Genomic DNA, 17,810 nt, shown 5'->3' with positions numbered 1-17,810 from the left:
TAAAGTAATGGAGGTAGGAATGGTCATTTTATCTCACCACATTTCATCATAAAATTTAAAGAATGTGTAGTTTATTTTCTGTACAATGTTTAAATGCAACCAAACTAAATTAACTAAGCTATGTCAACAAGGTTTTTCATTAAATTGCTATCCCTAAAAAATTATAGGTTTTGTGATTACAAATAAATGATCAATACAAAGATTTCAAGCGAGTGGGGCGAGGTGATTTTCTAGGGCTTGGCTGCTTCTCCCATCCACTCCTTCCCAAGAACTCCTCGATCAACCTAGATGAATTTTATCAGAAGCAAAACAAATCTGAATTATATTTGAAGAATATAAGTATACTTACATGCTGCAAATTGCCTTTTGCGACGCTGCTAGCTCCCGGTCGGGAAAGCATTCGTCCATATGAAAACTCAGCCAAACGTACAGATCTAGAACCTACAGTTACCAACAGAAGAATGACCCAACAGCATTTCTATGGACCATGGGTCGACATAGATACTAGCTAGAATTACAGACCTTATGAATTGATTCGAGCTCCTTTAGTTGCTTGTGTGACTTGGGTATTTTGAGCGTTCCGGGGGTAAATATTTCCTTGAGCCGGACAATATGATTTGTACAATAACTTGTTGCAAACTGACATCAGACGGATAAGGTGGAATAAGAAAAACCACGCCACTAATTAAACAAGGTGACGGGCATGAAGCTAGAAGCATATCTCACCTGAGTGAGTCCCTGAGACGAGATGTCATCTTCCATGTCAACGGGACTGGAAGTAAAAATGCAGGCTAGTTATCATGAAGTACATATACCATTGTGTACGAAGGGGATGATTCAATAGCAGAATATAAATGTCACCTCATAACAAATAGATACTTATCACTCAAAGTAAGAGGTAGCTCATCTATTATGGCTGCTACTTTCTGTTAATAGGCAACAAGAAATTAGCATCTACAACGATAGATATATTAGAAAAGATGAACAAGCATAGATTGGAAAATGAAGTAGATATATCGTCTTGTGTGTGCGACCAGTGGAGGAAGGAAACAAGCATACCAACATCTCCTCACAATTAGTGATAAAATAGTTATCTGACAGCTTGGCGTGCTCAACAAAATGTTCCTAAGAAAGACAAGAGCAGATAGGTATCAGACTAATTAATGGATACTGAAGTAAACACGTACAGAGAGAGAGAGAGAGAGAGAGAGAGAGAGAGAGAGAGGTACCATTATCTGCTTTAGACCATAAGTTGGATGTAAGCGTGAAAACATAACTATAAGATCGAAGCTAGGGAAGAGTCCAGCTTGCTGCATCACATAATGTCCAACCAGAAATTGTGTCATGGGAATAATTCCAGCTTAAGTTGTTACGAGCCAAAAGGGAAACACCCTAACTACCTCCAGAGTAGGAGAAGGGGAACTTAGTGATGAATGGAGTAAAGGTAGATCGTCAGCCTTTAGACAAGTCACTTCACCAACAGGAAATTTAGATTTGTATCTTCCAGCTCTTCCTACAAGAAAATTCATGACATAAATATATATTGCATACAAATGATAAGTAAATATTATTAACAAAAACTACTCTCAGACAAAGACTTCATGAAAGATTTGCCACTCAGCATTAATTTTAGTGAAACACAATTACAGTTGGCAAACAGAATAGCTTACCAGCAATCTGTTTAATCTCAGAAACAGTAAGGTCCCGCATTTCTGTACCATCAAATTTTTTCAATGTTGAAAAAATTATTCTGGATATGTTAAGATTGAGACCCATTCCAATGGCATCACTTGCCACAAGAACATCAAAACCATTGTTTTCGTCGTTGAACATTGTTGCCTGCAATCTTAAGGAATTTGGTTAGTTCAGCCAATTTCTGCCTCGCCAGATAAAGAAATCAAAATGAAAATGGAAAGAAGCATGTAGTCTGAATGAAATATGATATATATATATATATATATATATATATATATATATATATATAGGGAGATGATCAAAATAAGTATGTGTTTAAATCCAGAAATGCAGACCAAATCTTGGCCCTAGGATTAGATGATCTAATGGTCAATAATTAACCAAAAACACGGAAGGTCATAATTAAGCAATTTTAGGTCATATTATAATATTTGGGTTTAATGTCATGCTAAGATCGTTTTAGGTCATGCTTTGTTAGCATGACCTAAAAATTACCTAATTATGACCTAAAAGTGACCTAATTATGATATTGTTCTGCGTTTCTGTATTTAAATCTAGTTTTGCATAGATCAAAACCCTATATATATATATATATATATATATATATATATATATATATATATATATATATAGGATTGTATTCAAATCCTTTTTCCATATTTTCTCCTATTTCCTTCTTGATCTCAGCCACACGATTTTGTCATCCGACGGTTAGATTGATGCCACGTGTCATTTAATAATGCAGATTTTCAGTTAAATAATGCACACCGACTAATAATGCACCATTATAGTGTAATAATGCAGATCATCTGGACCGTTGATGAATGAGATCTAACGGTCCAGATTAAGAAGGAACTTAAATCTAAGGGGAGAAAAGGAGTTTAACACTACCCTATATATATATATATATATATATATAGGAAAATGATCAATACAAAACTTGATCTCAATACAAAATCCAGACCAAATCCTGACCATGAGATTTGACAATCCAATGGTCAATAATTAAATAAAAATACGGAGGGTCATTGTAAAGCAGTTTTAGGTAATATTATAAACTTTGGATTTGAGGTCATGTTAAGATCATTTCATGTCATCCTTACTATAATGACGTAAAAATAAGCTTACAATGACCTAAAAATGACTTTTATATGCTTGGTTCTGCATTTTTGTATTAAGAATGGTTTTGCATGGATCAAAACCCTATATATATATATATATATATATATATATATATATATGCGCGAATAGATGAAAGTGAAATAGTAAAATCCATATAGATAATATATATAATTGACTTAATCAAAAGCACAAAACTGAATCCCGTAGAAGGAAGATGTCTCCAGATGCCTTAAACATTAAAAGCCTTCGGTAAAAGGATATATTTAAACTGCATTACAATTAGATACAATTCGAGAAGGCAAAAAAACCTATCCAATTTACTACACTATTTAAATAAACAAATTCCTAAGCAAGACAAATGATAGCCATAAAGAACCTGTCTGCTTCGAGTGGCTGGAGGCAATGAACCATAAACAACAGAGCACATATGCTGCCTTTGATCTTCAATTAGTCTCTGCCAACATAACAATGATAAGAGGGGAACTCAAAAGCCAATTATAAACTAGTGACCACATTAAAATCTGTATATGCATGAATCTGATTTGATTCAGATGACATTGTAATTGTATGAAACATCCTTACATCATCTAGAAAACCCTTAAATTTATATTAGAAGACCTATACACTTACAAAAAAAAGTGACTTCTCCACTTTCGACCAATACTACAATGATGTGCATCCAACTCACAAGTAGCTAATTTGATTAGTACTACATAGAAGTTATGTATCTGCCGTATTGTGTTTAAGTGAAGATTAGGGCCATAATTGTTTGGCAGTTGACTTTAGAAGGCTTCAAAAACTTGCAACTGTTTTTTTGAGAGGTGGGGGAGAGAGTATCAGTGGGGAGGTACAAAGGGTCAGATAGTGAGTACATAAGCCTGCCTAAAAGAAAATAAACTGGAAGTTACCATACCTTCATTTTGTATATCTCATAACGTGAGAATGTGACAATGCAGTCACCTCTCTGTATCATGGAAAAAGATCCAAGTGGAACATCCAAGGGGACAAGAGGTGAAAGTCTATCATAATATTTAACCTGAATCAACAGGAAAAGTGTACAGTTCAGATTCACTAAGAAGAACATCACATTCCTCTTCTATAATTTGGCAATTGGCCCCACGATAGACATAAGTACATGCGTTTGAAAACAGTGCAGTTTAAGATCGAGAGAGATTATAAATAAAAGAAATGTGACTCGCTTGAAATGAAAAAGAAATTCATTCTACAGATTAGAAAGCCGAAATTCCATACCTCGACAACATCATCGGTCACTTTAAGCATCTCTTTAATTAAAGGAACAGCTGCTGGATCCCCACACAAGTGTAGTTCATCAGCACATATTCCTAGTAAAGCCCTGGTAAATGAAAAGCCCCTTGTTTTGCACCCCAACATCTGTGAGAAAGATGAGATAGTAAACACAGATTATGTTGCGCACACGCACTCAATACTACAGAACAGAATCTATATAAAAAATCAAAGCTGATGAAAGAATTTAGATAAGGATGCCTAAACTGTGAAAAACTACAAATGAAATGCAAACATGGAGAACATAAGCAATCAAAGCCACACCCAACCGCCGCATCAAAGAAGAGAAAGGAAAAGAAACCAAATCAGAAATTTCCATTTCAGATTAGCATAAGTTGTTTTGTCCCGTCCAGCACCTTGGAATGAAAACTATGATGACTCCGTAGAAATAATCTAGATAACCAATGTCACAATACCAGCTAAAAAGAGACAATATCTTTCAAGCGTGTAATAGTCCGCCTTTCAATTTTTAAATATTTTGACCAACCCTCCATCTTATTTATGAGTAAACGTTATTAAGCAGAATATAATCAGCACATGACGGCTTCTCATTAGGATTTCTCTTAGAAGTAATATTCCCACCCAAATTGTCCTTCCCTACAAATAAGATTTATAATTGGACATTGGAGAAAATATCATCTTGGTCTTCAAAGGGGCAAAATAAGCATCAAACGAATAATCTTATAGTCCAGCAAATACAGTTGCTTTGCAAGAGACACACAAACATCCTGCTAGTGACACTATCTGGTATGCACAAAGATCTTGCTATCAGAAGTAAATAGACTAAAAATAATGTCCGACTTAGACCATAGGCACACCTGAATTTCATCTACAACCGCACAGCTATAATCAGAATTGACATCTGACATTTCTACAGTAACAGCTTTATGTTTTGCTCCATCAATCTCCTCTCTCTCTTGCCCAGTAATGAGCTCACAAGGAACATTGGCCTTGTTCAGACGCTGAGCAACCTCCCACGCCAAAAGTCTCAACGGCCCACAATAGATACCTGTGGCATGATTGTTAAGTCGAAGCCTAGATTCCACATCAATATATGGATCTAAACGGCCAATGAAATGCATCTTAAAAATATGAATATTATGCACCTGAAGGACTCAACTCCAACCGCTTCAGAGCATGGTATGTTTTGCCACTATTTGTTGGACCAACATGCAATATTACATTCCGTTTTTTTCGTCGAGCAACAGGATACCATGTATGAGGACGCCTAATATGTGAATGCAAAATTAGTACTACCAAATTAATGCAATACAAATGCATTGCCAAAATACCAAACTCCATATTATTGACAAAATTTCTCTTACGTGAGGTCTGTAAAATCAAATTTAACGTGCGGTGTAGAGCTACTTAGCTTCCTTAAGCATTCATAGATGCCACATGAAGTTCTAAACTTTGGCTCCCACGTAGAGTAATAGTGATCAGCATTATCTGACCAGCAAGAGTGAAAAAATGAAGATCACATAACAATAGAATTTGCAGTAAAAATATTTAATGCATTTGCATTAACTTCCAATTATCATTCCACTGCAGTCTATCCCAAATGCACTAAAAATGTCAGCATCGAAATGGAATAAATCAAATTCAAGAACCCGAACCTTAAATTCCTCAGCTAGGTGAATCTAATATAAACAGAATATGCCCTACTTTGACCCAATTCTATAAAAAAAACGCATACTTATCAAATGTTCTTCTTTTAACGATCCCCATTCTCATACTTGCCTAATAGCTTCTATAAAGAGCTCCCATTTTCACGGAAAGTAATAACAATTGAAACTTTGTTACTGTCTCCTTTCTGTTCAATTTTCTTCACATTTCCAAATATTTTCAAAGTAATTCAAAAAAACAATTTCTTATTACTGTTACATAGAAACTTACAAGTTACCAGTTCCAATATTTCATTCATTCCTCAATTTTATTTTTCATAATTTCCATCAAAGCCAACCAACTAGAACTAGGGGGGAAAAAAACTCAAGAAAAAACTAGAAAAGTAAATTACCGGGAAGCAATGACCGAGAAATCCTCCGGCGGAGAAGCAAGGAGCTCATTTGAATATTATACTTTTAACTTAGAGAGTGTAGAATTCACAAGGCTCGGTGCCAAATTAAATGGAAATTGTCATCGCAGAGAAATTGCAATTTGGGGGAGCTATAAATTGGCGATAAAATAACGAAACATCGAGAGAATTGGTGGCGCGAGATTTCAGTGGAGGTGAAGAATTTCGGCGTTAACCCGCCGACTCCGAAAATGTTCGGCGTTTATATATTTGCGTCATTGTATTGTTTGAAATCTGTTCGAGGAAAGAAAGAGTATTTTGCAATCTGGTCCTCAAGTATTAGAGAAATATCTATCAGGTCCGAAAGGTTGTAAGGGAAGTCAAAATAGTGGATAACTAGATATCATTGTATCAATTCCACCATAAAAAATCTAAGAACCTTCAATTTTAAGGTTTATGAGACGTTCATTAGATCATTTCTCTATATCTTTGGAGAAAGTATATGTTTGAGCATTAAATAGAGGCAAGACATCTTAAGAGCAAGTGAAAAAGGAGAAAGTTACAAGTATATTAGCTCGACTGTTATTTACAGTGAGACGTCCAGCAGATCATTTCTTTATATATATGTGTATAATTTGTTGATGGAACTTGAAAATATATGGTTGAGTTAAATGATAACTAGAAAGAATCATATACACGTTGAGATTTTGACTACAGTTTGGCTGGGAAATTTTATGTCCTAGTAGTAATAATAACAATTCCATTTTTGAATTATTTTATCCATTTTTCTTGTGTACAAACTAAGTATCTTCAATTTTAAGTTAATTTTGTTATTTTACCAAGTATTTCTTTATATAAAAGCTATCATGTCATAAATTATAGACAGTGTGATTCGTGAGTAAGAATGAAGTTTTTAAATAACTCAAACTTGATATCGACTATATCGATTGATTTGTTATTGAGAAGATGAAATCTATGTGCATGTGAATGATGAATCACATTAATTTCATATCAAATGTAGTAAGTAATTCACAAGCTCTTTTTTGTGAAGAAATAACGTTGTTATGCGATATTAAACATAGCTCTAATTTTCTTATTTTCATGGAGAAATATCTACTCAAATCTCAATAATCGATCACAAAGATATTGGAAGTTTGGGAAAGACACAACACATATTCGGTCTCGAAAAGTTTTTACGAAACAACATCAAGATGAAAAAGTAACATGATGTATGAATTTTTTTTAATTGGTAAGATTTGATATTTTATACTATTACCTAAACATATTCGCTCAATAAATATAGCATAATCATTAACACAATTACACAGATATCATTTTGCCATAAAAAAAAATACTACATGTAAATGAATGCATAACTTTTTACTTAATAATTTTACAGAGACGACGTATATATTAGTATCATTTTCAATGAGTATATGGAGTATAGTTTATTAAATAATTTCACCCCAAAAAAATGTCGCATCAATTTCCACGCTGCATTCATGCACTCACTGAAAATTAAATGTAATCATGTTTTGATAGAATATAAACACAATTCATTCCTTCAGATGTCATTTTCTTTATGTATGTCAATCAACATTAGTCAAAGCTTCAACAGGGACATGTTTTTGATTGAGTATAAACACGATATTAATTAAGTAAGTTATAAATAAAAATGGTGTGAGTTTATTCATCGTATTAATTTTCCGTCACAAAATGGTGTCATCTATCCGAAAGAATCATTATTACATGAGAGAAAAAAAAATATTTATATGAGTTTTGGTTTATCATGGGATGGTTCAACCGTAAAATAAAATAAATAGGTTTGATGTAAAATGTTACGGGTATGAAAAAGAAAACATAAAGCGTCCACGAAATAAAAGAAATCTATTGACAAAGATGACACAGACATACCATGTAAATGGAGTTATACAAAACCTTAATCATCATAAATATTGGGACCCAAATATTGTGGATTGCTTACTTATTTTATACTCGGGGACTAGTATTAATTTGCCGTCAATTATTTATTTTTTAAATATTATTTAATTTGGTGCTATTAGTGTGAATACATTGCTATTAGATAAATATAAGTTTATTGATTTATTGTCTCAAGAATGGGGAGAGGTTAAATATTAATATGACAAAAAATTACTACTATTATCATCATTTGATTTAATTTTTTTTAAATACATGAAATATTATCAATTTTGGTTTTTAATCAGCTCTATTTTTATCAATAAATAAATTACTCGGAATCTTATATGAATTTCGGTGGTACTATTGGAAAGTTATTTATATTTTTTTAATCATGCATAATACTATAGAATTTCAAATTTTGATTAAAAAATCTAAATTAAGTTGAGTTTTATGACACAAAAAAATTCAGGCTATTTCCTAACCATTTTCGGCATTCAACACCTAATTAATGAACAATTTTGAATTGGAGTGAAATTTCGAACAAGATATTTATAAAATCGGCTGAATGGTTGCAAAAAAAGAAAAAAAAATCATGATTGATATTAATTAAGGAAAAAAAAGATATAGTAAGAATCAATAAATAGAATTGTTATATCATGCTTTATGAAAATAAATTGATTAAGGGAAAAATATATTGCTAGAATCAATAACATATAATGAACTACATAGGTCACAGACATCAAAATAAGATGGAAAATAATACTGAAATCTTGACGTGAATTGTGGATTAACAATTCGTCCTATAAAAGATAAGTGAGAATGTAAAATACAGTATGAAATCTTGATAGTCATTTTCGCGTGATTTATTACGTGAAAATTGAAATATTACAGGTAAGATAATATTATTTCTATAAATTTTTAAAATAAATATTGTAATATAATGGGTGAAATTTATGCCTAAACAATATCTGAAATTTATTTAAATTGACATTTCTTCCCTTATCTTAAAAAGTTTAATAGTACTAATAAATACTATTGTTAAGTGTGAAAAAAGATCTGTTAGATTTTTAAATCCAATAATTTACTAATATTATTTGTTTACAAATAATTAATTATGATTTGATCCCGTCCTATGCTATACGTATGTTTTTTATAACTAAATTTAATAATTCAAAATACAAATTAATCCAAATGGATAAAATGAGCCTTGAAAAGGAAGGGCCACTGACGACGCCCCCCTAAACTGAGACAACAAATCCCATATTTTCAGCCTCGCATTTCTTCAACATTACCCACAATTTTCATAGGGTTTAGGCAATCCCAACAATATAAATTTTATTTTCATCAGAACAATTAGCTAATAGAATTTTATTAAAAAATTTAATTGCATAAATATTAAACTCTACACCCTAGTAATAAAAAATGACCTTTTACTTTACAAATGAGTAGGAGATTATTTCCCATTGTGCACAGACAATTATACTGATATTGCACTGATAAATTCAGTCAAAATTGCAGGGTCCTTCTTACAAAATCTTGGAATAGTTTTTTTACAATAACATTTAATGTAATAAATGAAAAAATTGATCAATTTTGTTAACTATGAATGTCAATGAGGTGGTCTGTCAAACATTTTAACTTAGAAATAAACATAAAGATACACATATAAAAATGACCTGTTGAAACTAAATGTCCTAACTATATTACTACCTTAGTCCTTGAAAGTTTGTACCATTTTCTATTTCCGTCCGTCCCCCAAAAGTTTGTCCCATTTCACTTTTTACCATTTTTTGTAGTGAACCTCATATTCCACTAACTCATTACTATTCATATTTTATTATAAAACTAATATATAAAAGTATGACACACAATCCACTAATTTTTTCAAGTCAATTTCCATTACATTTCTTAAAAACCTTGTCGGGTCAAAGTGGGACAATATTTAGGGCACGGCGGTAGTAATTATCTAACTAAAAACACAACCACTTTCAAAGATAGTACAAACTATATTAAAAATCATGACCAAATTAATGAATTTTGAGGAGGCAGGTTGAATAAATGTTGACAATTAATATCACCAGAAAATCCTGGCCACTTCAATTTAAGTCTCAACAGCATAAAAAAAGCATTAAAAAGAGAATAACCTAATGGTGATTACATCCCACTTTAAAAAGGGTATAAAAAGATTAAAAAGACAATCCTTAACACACAAACATTCCTAAATTCCCACAGACACCCAACACCAAAACCCAAGAAAAGGAATTATTACTACAGCATTGTATAAAGCAGCAGTACAACATTAAAAAAAAGTCCAATAAAAGAAAAGATGAAAAAAAAAATTCACAGATTTGCAGCACTGTTAATCACAGAAGGGACTACTAAGCTTTATCTTTACATTACATATAACAATGTGCCTCTTTTAATTGCTTGCTTTTAACTTTGTTTAGTGAGACCAAATGGCAAAGACAAAACAAGATAATATACATACAGCTATAAAAAGGATTTCCATTTAGCACTTTTTGTCATATCTACACTCTTTTGCTGACCAGCACAATTTGTGAAAAATAATTCAAGATTTTTAACAGAATTCGAAGAAAATGTATTTGAACTTATTTTGATGAAATTAAAGATGGAATTTGAGTTTCATCTATGAAATCTGAGTCTATATTTTTAATTTATTCTGTTATTTAAAGAAATGATTTTGAGTAGAAAAATGGATAATAGTAATTGGGAATTAGACTTGGTGGGCCAGCCTTGGGCTTCGTGTAAAACATACAAACAAGAGAGAGAAGGGCAATGGCTGAACTTTATTCCCATCACGCTATATAGTTTCGATACAATGGTGTAACTATTTTGCTGCTGAGACCGAGGCAGTTTTTCAAGGAAAAAGAAACTAAAGAAGGTCTCTCTCTATCTCTATGCAATGTCATGTTCAAAGTTGGTCTTTTTCGTGTCACTTGCATATGGGTCTTCTTTTATTCTCACTTGCATTCATAATTAAGTGCGTGTTGCTAATTTTATGAGGATCATGAAGTCAATTCAAGCATAAAAATTCAATCTTGATTGATGGGTGCAGAAACAAGAATGGGGAAATGAAGGTTTGTTGAATTTTGGGACTGCCCAGAGAGAGGTGTGTGAAGAATTCGCATGAAGCAATAAGTGGGAGCCATGAAAGATGAAAATGGCAGGCAGAGCAAGGTTTTTTTTTACTTTACTAGCTATTCTTGAATTGAAAAAAAATTAGTTAGTTAATGTTGAAAATGATATTGTTTTGGTGTTATGTGAAGCTCTCTTGGTCAAAGAAACTGGTTAGGAAATGGTTCAATATTAAGTGCAAAGATGAGGAATTTCAGGCTGATGAAGAAGCTGTTTATGGAGGTGACCTTTGCATTTTGCTAAATTTACTCTTGTGTTGTACTCTTTGCCTTTTGTGGTGATTTCTTATTTTTATCTTTTTCTTACATCAATTTTTGAAGTTCTTAATATTTTAATGATTAGCTGCTACGAAATCCCGTGAAAGAAACAATTTTATGGTGTTTTGTTGCCTTCTTTGACTCTCATCTGTTTGTCTGTTATCAAACAATTAGCTACTTTGTCTTCATTGGTGCTGTAAATGACAAATTAATTTAATTTTTGTTGGCTTTTATTTTAGGGGGTGAAATGGAGTGGAGGAGTTGCTTCTCTGAAAGGGAGCCATCTACAATCAAGAAAAGTAAAAGAGGTGATTTATTTGTGTCTAAAACTGGAAACAAAATGCATTAATTGATGGTTTCGTCCTTCCAAGTACTATGTTCTTGGAATTATTCCTTTGATGTTGAAGAAGTTTTTGGTTTTCTAGAAGATTCAGCGAAGAGCATGGGGCGTTCCTTTTCGCGTTCAAAGTCGCGATCCAGGCGAGGGAGAGGCTATCTTGATCACCCCCAGGTTTTAAACATCCAAAATCACAGGTTTGATTCTTCTCAGTGAAACATTGTGGTTCAGTGAATGTGTTTCCAGCTCTTGGTTGAAGTTCTAGAATCTTCTTATTTTTCGAGCAGTGTCTTTGCGTCAACTTGGAATGTGGGAGGAAAAGCACCTAGGAGCAACATGAACTTAGATGATTGGCTACACTCATCTCCTTCTGCAGATGTATATGTTCTTGGGTATGATCATGATCATCATTTTTTTGCAGTTGATACTACTTGATATTACTCATCTATGGCTTCTAAAAAACTTTGTTTTTCAATCTTGAAGTTTTCAAGAAATAGTTCCTTTGAATGCTGGCAACATTCTTGGAGCAGAGGACAACGGCCCTACTAAGAAGTGGCTCGCCCTAATCAAACGAACACTTGACAATGCTCCAGGCACTAGTGGAGTTGGGGGGTGCTGCACACCATCTCCGATCCCTGATCCAGTCGCTGAGTGGAATGCAGATTTCGAGGGATCATCCAGGAACAAAGCCTCCACCTTCTTGTCACGCCGGTCGTTCCAAACGCCACCACAGCGCTGGAACATGGAGAATGACATGTCAATCCCACAACCTCCCCATGATAGGCGACTCAGTGTGTGTGACCGTGTGATTTTTGGTCACAGGCAGAGTGACTTTGGTGGGAATGCGAGATGGGGTTATAGACCTAGTGACTGCTCATCTAGCCAGAGGACGAGCGACTTCTCTTGTGGCCCTTGTCCCAGTGACTACTCCTCCAGCAGACGACCTAGTGACTACTCATCGAGCAGAAGGCCTAGTGACTACTCCTTGGGTCATAGGCCTAGTGACTTTGACGATTATCTGACTGGTGACTCGCCTAGTACGGTCTTACAGTCGAGAGCTTGTGCCCCTGCACAAGATTCTTACACAGAGCCGGGAAGATCGAGATACTCTTTGGTTGCAAGTAAACAAATGGTTGGCATCTTTCTCACTGTTTGGGTTAAAAGTGAGATGAAGGAACATGTGAGAAACATAAAGATTTCATCTGTTGGAAGAGGACTAATGGGCTATCTTGGTAATAAGGTAGTTTATTTATGTTATAACATTAGAAAAGAATTTAAATTTTTGTATAGAGTTTAAGTTGTTACATTGATCAAACTTAAAAGGGAAATTGCCATCCTTTGATCACAGGGTTCCATTTCAATCAGCATGATGTTGCACCAGACCAGCCTTTGCTTCGTGTGCAGTCACTTGACATCCGGTGAGAAGGAAGGAGATGAGCTTCGTAGAAATGCTGATGTCATGGAGATCCTAAGGAAGACACGGTTCCCACGTGTCAACTCCATCAACAATGAAAAATCACCTGAGACAATCCTTGAACATGAGTAAGATTTCCTCTAGTTTCAACTGAAAGAAGTTCAAGAAATTGTTTTTATTGTTTCCATAGATTTAATCTTGAAGTCTTGAATACAGTCGAATTATTTGGCTCGGAGATCTGAACTATCGAATAGCTCTGCCCTACCGATCAGCCAAAGCACTCGTTGAAATGCAAAACTGGAGAGCATTGTTAGAAAAAGACCAAGTATGTTATATAACATACTCTGACTTAGGGACTTAGTTCTATAAATGTAGCTTTTACCATGTCTGCTCTTTATGATGATATGAATCCCTGAATCCCGACAATTTCTATCATGACAGCTCCGGATAGAACAGAGACAAGGACGAGTATTTGATGGATGGAAAGAAGGGAAGATCTACTTCCCACCAACGTATAAATACTCGCACAATTCAGACAGATACGCCGGTGACGATATGCACCCAAAGGAGAAAAGACGAACTCCCGCATGGTAAGGCTCTCCTGATTTTCTACAATTTAAAAGCAAAAAAACAATCCATTCACCCAAACTTGGCATTGTGAATCTGAAGGTGTGACAGGATCTTGTGGTACGGAGGTGGTCTTCAGCAGTTATCCTATGCAAGAGGCGAATCCAGATTCTCGGACCATAGACCAGTCTCTAGCGTTTTCTGTGCTGAGATCGAGCTAGTCCCCAACCGGTTCAGGAGAAGCGCAAGCTGCTCGAGCTCCAGAATACAGGCCGAGGAGCTGTTACCCTACACACATAGTTACACCGAACTCTGCTTCTTTTGAGAAAGGATACGTGCTGCATTGCCATCCCGTATCATCCTCGTCTAATTGTCTTTCTCATCAGATGTAGAGATACTCGCAGTTTTGGAGGCCTAACCTAACAACAGAAGATTCCAAGTGGGAGTACTAGGTTCTTATTGTTTTAAGATTCTTTGATTTGTTAGAATAGGATCATAGATTCTTGACAAGGTAGGTGGACTTGGCATAGTCACAATAATCACCCTTTTTCTTCTTCTTTAAATTCAGAAATTTGCAGTTATCAAAGTAAGAAAGAATTGGGAATCTTGATGTAAAAACACTCATTGCTAAGATGAAAGTGAAATATCAAGGTTGTACGAAGCTTGTTGCCAATGATTTTTACTGAAAAGTTGGTTTCAAGGTGCCTCCACATTCATTCTGTGTCTGCTTTTCCTTTTTGTCTGAAAATTTAAAGAAAAAAGATAAATCTCTGTGTGCATACAAAAGCAAAAGACAGGTTAACACATTTTGCTTAGATGTCACACTTCGAAATATTGTTAAAAATTGAAATTAAAAATATTTGGATAGAGATTCCTATATTATGAGGAATTTTTTTAAAAAAAAGTTAAATAAAAGGGCAAAACAAAAAAAATAATAAAAATAAACGTGGACGGCAGGATTCGAACCTGCGCGGGCGAAGCCCACATGATTTCTAGTCATGCCCGATAACCACTCCGGCACGTCCACTTCTTGAGATTATGTTCACGTTTTCCATATTTACTCAAATGAGGCATGCATTTACTTTGAAAAATGGTTATTTTTATTATTCATTGAACTAGTAGTTCATACTTCATACACAATTGGAAAAATAAGCCCAAAAATCCTTGTAAATTCTATGAGAATAATAATCATGTGGGCTCTTGACGAAACCAAATCAGTTTGCATTAGTTTTTTGTGGGAATAAGTTCATAAAACCGTGGCACATTATACTAAGTGTGCATCCAAATGCAACTTTGTTTTCTTGCATATACAATATAGTAGTATTACGTTAGTTACTGTTGACAAAACTAAATCAATTTGCATTATTATGTTTTGGGAATAAAAGACAGTGATACAACAATACTACATTATACCTACTACACATGGAGCATTGTTTATCGTGATAGTGTGCATACCAAATGCAGCTTTGTTTTGCTGCGTAATCAATAATGCAAAAATATTCAGAACCATAAAATGATAAAAGTAAAAAGTAAAAAAGAAAAGGATAAATTTACATATGATTTGATTTTTTTATTATCGTAGATTCTCTCTCTTGAAAACTTTTAGAAGAAGTGTCAATATCATCTTTGACCTTTGCAGGGATAACAGGAGTGCTATTTGAAAATCATATACTATCTCTATGCCAAAGAAAATGCACTTCATTTTATGAAAAGCCAATCATGCTAGATACCTAATTTTCCTTCATTTGATCAAATATTTAATCATGGAAAAAATTATTATAAATTTCAAGATTTATAATGCAATCCTTGGATTACAACTAAATTGGTGTTATCATCTGTTAATAACACTATAATTTTGGAGACAATCATGCTATATACCTAATTCTGCTTTATTTGATCAAATGTTTAGTCGTAGAAAACATTATTATAAATTTCATGGTGTGTAATGCAATTGTTGGATTAAAACAAAATCAGTTTCATAACATTATAATTTTGGAGACGAGCATGTACATACCTATATTTGATCAAATATTTAGTCGTAGAACACATTATCATAAAATTCATGATTTATAAAGCAATCGTGTGATTTAAACAAAATCAGTTTCATAACATTATAATTTTGGAGAATTATATAGATTGATAGCAAAAAATAGATTAACCGTGGACGGCAGGATTCGAACCTGCGCGGGCAGAGCCCACATGATTTCTAGTCATGCCCGATAACCACTCCGGCACGTCCACGATATGAGGTCGTTTTCATTATTTATTTTATTGTTATTTTGAACTTATGATGTCAATCATATGATTTGACGCAGGACTTAATTGATGTAACTCAAACCTTAAAACATGAACAAACTATATAGGGAAATAAATAGTGCGGTTGGTTTATTATCGAGTCGATTTGATAACCGGCACAAGAGATATGGTTATTAGTATTATTACTATTATTATTTTGGTGCTTAATTCATTTGTAAGTTGTAAATTAATGTATGCGCAATATATATCACGACTTCATGAGTATAAATTTTTAAGCACTGTTAATGAAATTAACAAAAGGAAGGGTATATTAAAGAAAATCTTATACAAATGATGAATCAATTATCTCTAAAAAAATCCACAAAATTTATATAGTGCCTATCAATGAAAGAAGACAAGAAAGACGGCCATCGTCACTCCAATAAGAGATGGAAGAACACTCGAAGTTGGCTGTGCAGCCGACAATGTCGGCCGCATTCCCGGCGGCGTAAGCGTCGGGACTAGGTCACCTTGCGGCGTCTCAGGCTGCGTCATGCCACCGTCACCGCCACCACCACCGCCGGACGACGGTGGTGTCAAGGGCTGAGGAATAAACGGAACTGCAAAGTTTGGAATTATCATGTGTAACATAAAGTGCTACTAGTAGTATTTGACTATGATATGTGTACTTATATAACAGACATGATTTACTAATATTTTTGAATTTATATGCCAAAAATTACATATCATATCGAATTAAAAATTTGTAACAAGAATTAAAATTTAGTACCTTGAGGAATTGAAGGAGGAGATAATCCAGGATTTGTATTTGGTGCTCCGGGGTTTGAATTCCTTGGTTCTATACCGACCAAAACATCAAATTAATCCAAATTCATTAAGTTTTATTACTACAATATTAATTAATCAGATGTAATATATATGTACCTGGAGCTGGAACAGGGCTAGCCGTGGCTGGAATTTAAGGCAAATTTTATTAATTATCACCTCAAATTTAATCTAAAATAAAATCTATTTAATTTTGGATAAATTAAAGTTAGTTACCTTTGCACTCAATTGGGACACCAGATTGCTTGCATGCTTTAGGAAGGGAGATAGCCAAAGATCGATTGATGGGAATTTCGAAAGGTACACCTCCGGTAACGATGAGGCACAAGCAATCTTGGCCGTTTCTCATCAGGTCTCTCAAGGAGTTGCAGCAAGCCGAAGTCGGCGACGACGAACCGCCTGACCCGCCGGCCAGGAACCCTATGCACGACCCGAAGCTTCGCAGCATCGGCCCCGTGCATATGGCATTTGCGTTCGTGTTCGTGTTCGACTGCGCCGCCGCGTATGTGCTTAGGGAGGCTAGGATGATCATAGAGGTTGCTACAGGGATAAATAGATTCATTATTTCCATATGGATGCTTGTTTGAAAGAGAGAGAGAATTGTACTAGATTGGTGATTAGGGAGAAGGGAGGGAGAGTTTATAGATTGCATGGTTTAAGGTTGCAAGAAAAAAGTGGGATTTTGTGGCTAGCTCAACTACCTTAACTGTATTTTGGAGGGTTTGGGTGACTTTGCTAACTAGTTTTTCTATTTCTCGCGAAATAGAGGAATCAATAGTTAAATATGATTGTGCTGGATTTAAATTCTCTTGATTGAGATTGACTGTGAATATCTTAATATGTAGTTTGATTTGGAAAGATGGAATGTCGATGGATTTTCTTTAGTTACTACACATTTAAAGCCTAAAAGAATATACAGATGCTAGTACTCTAGCTCAAACC

At 34.3% G+C, this 17,810-nt stretch overlaps 3 protein-coding genes and 2 non-coding genes across 7 annotated transcripts; 1 reads left to right on the top strand and 4 right to left on the bottom strand.

The window, feature by feature from the left end:
* Positions 1–26: 26 nt before the first annotated feature.
* Positions 27–6,424, bottom strand: LOC121807768 (ATP-dependent RNA helicase SUV3, mitochondrial-like). The gene is made up of 16 exons (XM_042208083.1): positions 6,140–6,424; positions 5,448–5,571; positions 5,229–5,350; positions 4,941–5,131; positions 4,069–4,209; positions 3,731–3,853; positions 3,194–3,271; positions 1,671–1,839; positions 1,401–1,513; positions 1,230–1,310; positions 1,060–1,125; positions 862–926; positions 727–772; positions 523–639; positions 350–441; positions 27–284 (listed from the first exon to the last, which is right to left on the bottom strand). The coding sequence occupies exons 1-16, from the start codon at positions 6,186–6,188 to the stop codon at positions 191–193; spliced, it is 1,671 nt and encodes a 556-aa protein (XP_042064017.1). The 5' UTR covers positions 6,189–6,424; the 3' UTR covers positions 27–190.
* A 4,441-nt stretch (positions 6,425–10,865) lies between these two features.
* Positions 10,866–14,484, top strand: LOC121807450 (type IV inositol polyphosphate 5-phosphatase 6-like). 3 transcript variants are annotated; one of them, XM_042207688.1, is made up of 11 exons: positions 10,866–10,958; positions 11,133–11,254; positions 11,344–11,434; positions 11,709–11,777; positions 11,898–12,003; positions 12,094–12,198; positions 12,290–13,046; positions 13,155–13,348; positions 13,437–13,545; positions 13,662–13,810; positions 13,890–14,484. In XM_042207688.1, the coding sequence occupies exons 2-11, from the start codon at positions 11,225–11,227 to the stop codon at positions 14,110–14,112; spliced, it is 1,833 nt and encodes a 610-aa protein (XP_042063622.1). In that variant the 5' UTR covers positions 10,866–10,958; positions 11,133–11,224; the 3' UTR covers positions 14,113–14,484. The 3 variants fall into 3 exon arrangements, with proteins under 3 accessions (XP_042063622.1, XP_042063620.1, XP_042063621.1); XM_042207686.1 differs by having other exon boundaries at positions 11,895–12,003; XM_042207687.1 differs by lacking the exon at positions 10,866–10,958 and having other exon boundaries at positions 11,030–11,254; positions 11,895–12,003.
* A 248-nt stretch (positions 14,485–14,732) lies between these two features.
* TRNAS-AGA lies at positions 14,733–14,814 on the bottom strand. The gene has a single exon. It is a non-coding gene; the product is annotated as a tRNA-Ser (tRNA).
* A 1,132-nt stretch (positions 14,815–15,946) lies between these two features.
* TRNAS-AGA lies at positions 15,947–16,028 on the bottom strand. Its single transcript has one exon. It is a non-coding gene; the product is annotated as a tRNA-Ser (tRNA).
* A 300-nt stretch (positions 16,029–16,328) lies between these two features.
* LOC121807451 (non-specific lipid transfer protein GPI-anchored 21-like) lies at positions 16,329–17,456 on the bottom strand. The gene is made up of 4 exons (XM_042207689.1): positions 17,085–17,456; positions 16,968–16,994; positions 16,813–16,881; positions 16,329–16,642 (listed from the first exon to the last, which is right to left on the bottom strand). Exons 1-4 carry the CDS (start codon positions 17,437–17,439, stop codon positions 16,425–16,427), a joined length of 669 nt encoding a protein of 222 aa, XP_042063623.1. The 5' UTR covers positions 17,440–17,456; the 3' UTR covers positions 16,329–16,424.
* Positions 17,457–17,810: the final 354 nt, after the last annotated feature.

This window comes from Salvia splendens, chromosome 6 (assembly GCF_004379255.2).
Source record: "Salvia splendens isolate huo1 chromosome 6, SspV2, whole genome shotgun sequence".
NCBI classification, from domain to species: domain Eukaryota; kingdom Viridiplantae; phylum Streptophyta; class Magnoliopsida; order Lamiales; family Lamiaceae; genus Salvia; species Salvia splendens.
The sequence above is the reverse complement of the archived record's forward strand: the minus strand, read 5'-3'. Positions and strand labels throughout refer to the sequence as shown.

Coding starts and splice junctions, on each gene's coding strand:
- LOC121807768 (XM_042208083.1), bottom strand. CDS start 6,188: ATGAGCTCCTTGCTTCTCCGCCGGAGGATTTCTCGGTCATTGCTTCCC. Junction 5,572..6,139: donor TTCTCGGTCATTGCTTCCCG/GTAATTTACTTT, acceptor CTTGCTGGTCAG/ATAATGCTGATCACTATTAC. Junction 285..349: donor CAAAAGGCAATTTGCAGCAT/GTAAGTATACTT, acceptor AAATTCATCTAG/GTTGATCGAGGAGTTCTTGG.
- LOC121807450 (XM_042207686.1), top strand. CDS start 11,225: ATGAAAGATGAAAATGGCAGGCAGAGCAAG. Junction 11,435..11,708: donor TGAAGAAGCTGTTTATGGAG/GTGACCTTTGCA, acceptor CTTTTATTTTAG/GGGGTGAAATGGAGTGGAGG. Junction 13,811..13,889: donor AAAAGACGAACTCCCGCATG/GTAAGGCTCTCC, acceptor GTGAATCTGAAG/GTGTGACAGGATCTTGTGGT.
- LOC121807451 (XM_042207689.1), bottom strand. CDS start 17,439: ATGGAAATAATGAATCTATTTATCCCTGTAGCAACCTCTATGATCATC. Junction 16,882..16,967: donor TAGCCCTGTTCCAGCTCCAG/GTACATATATAT, acceptor TGGTCGGTATAG/AACCAAGGAATTCAAACCCC. Junction 16,643..16,812: donor TCCTCCTTCAATTCCTCAAG/GTACTAAATTTT, acceptor CAAACTTTGCAG/TTCCGTTTATTCCTCAGCCC.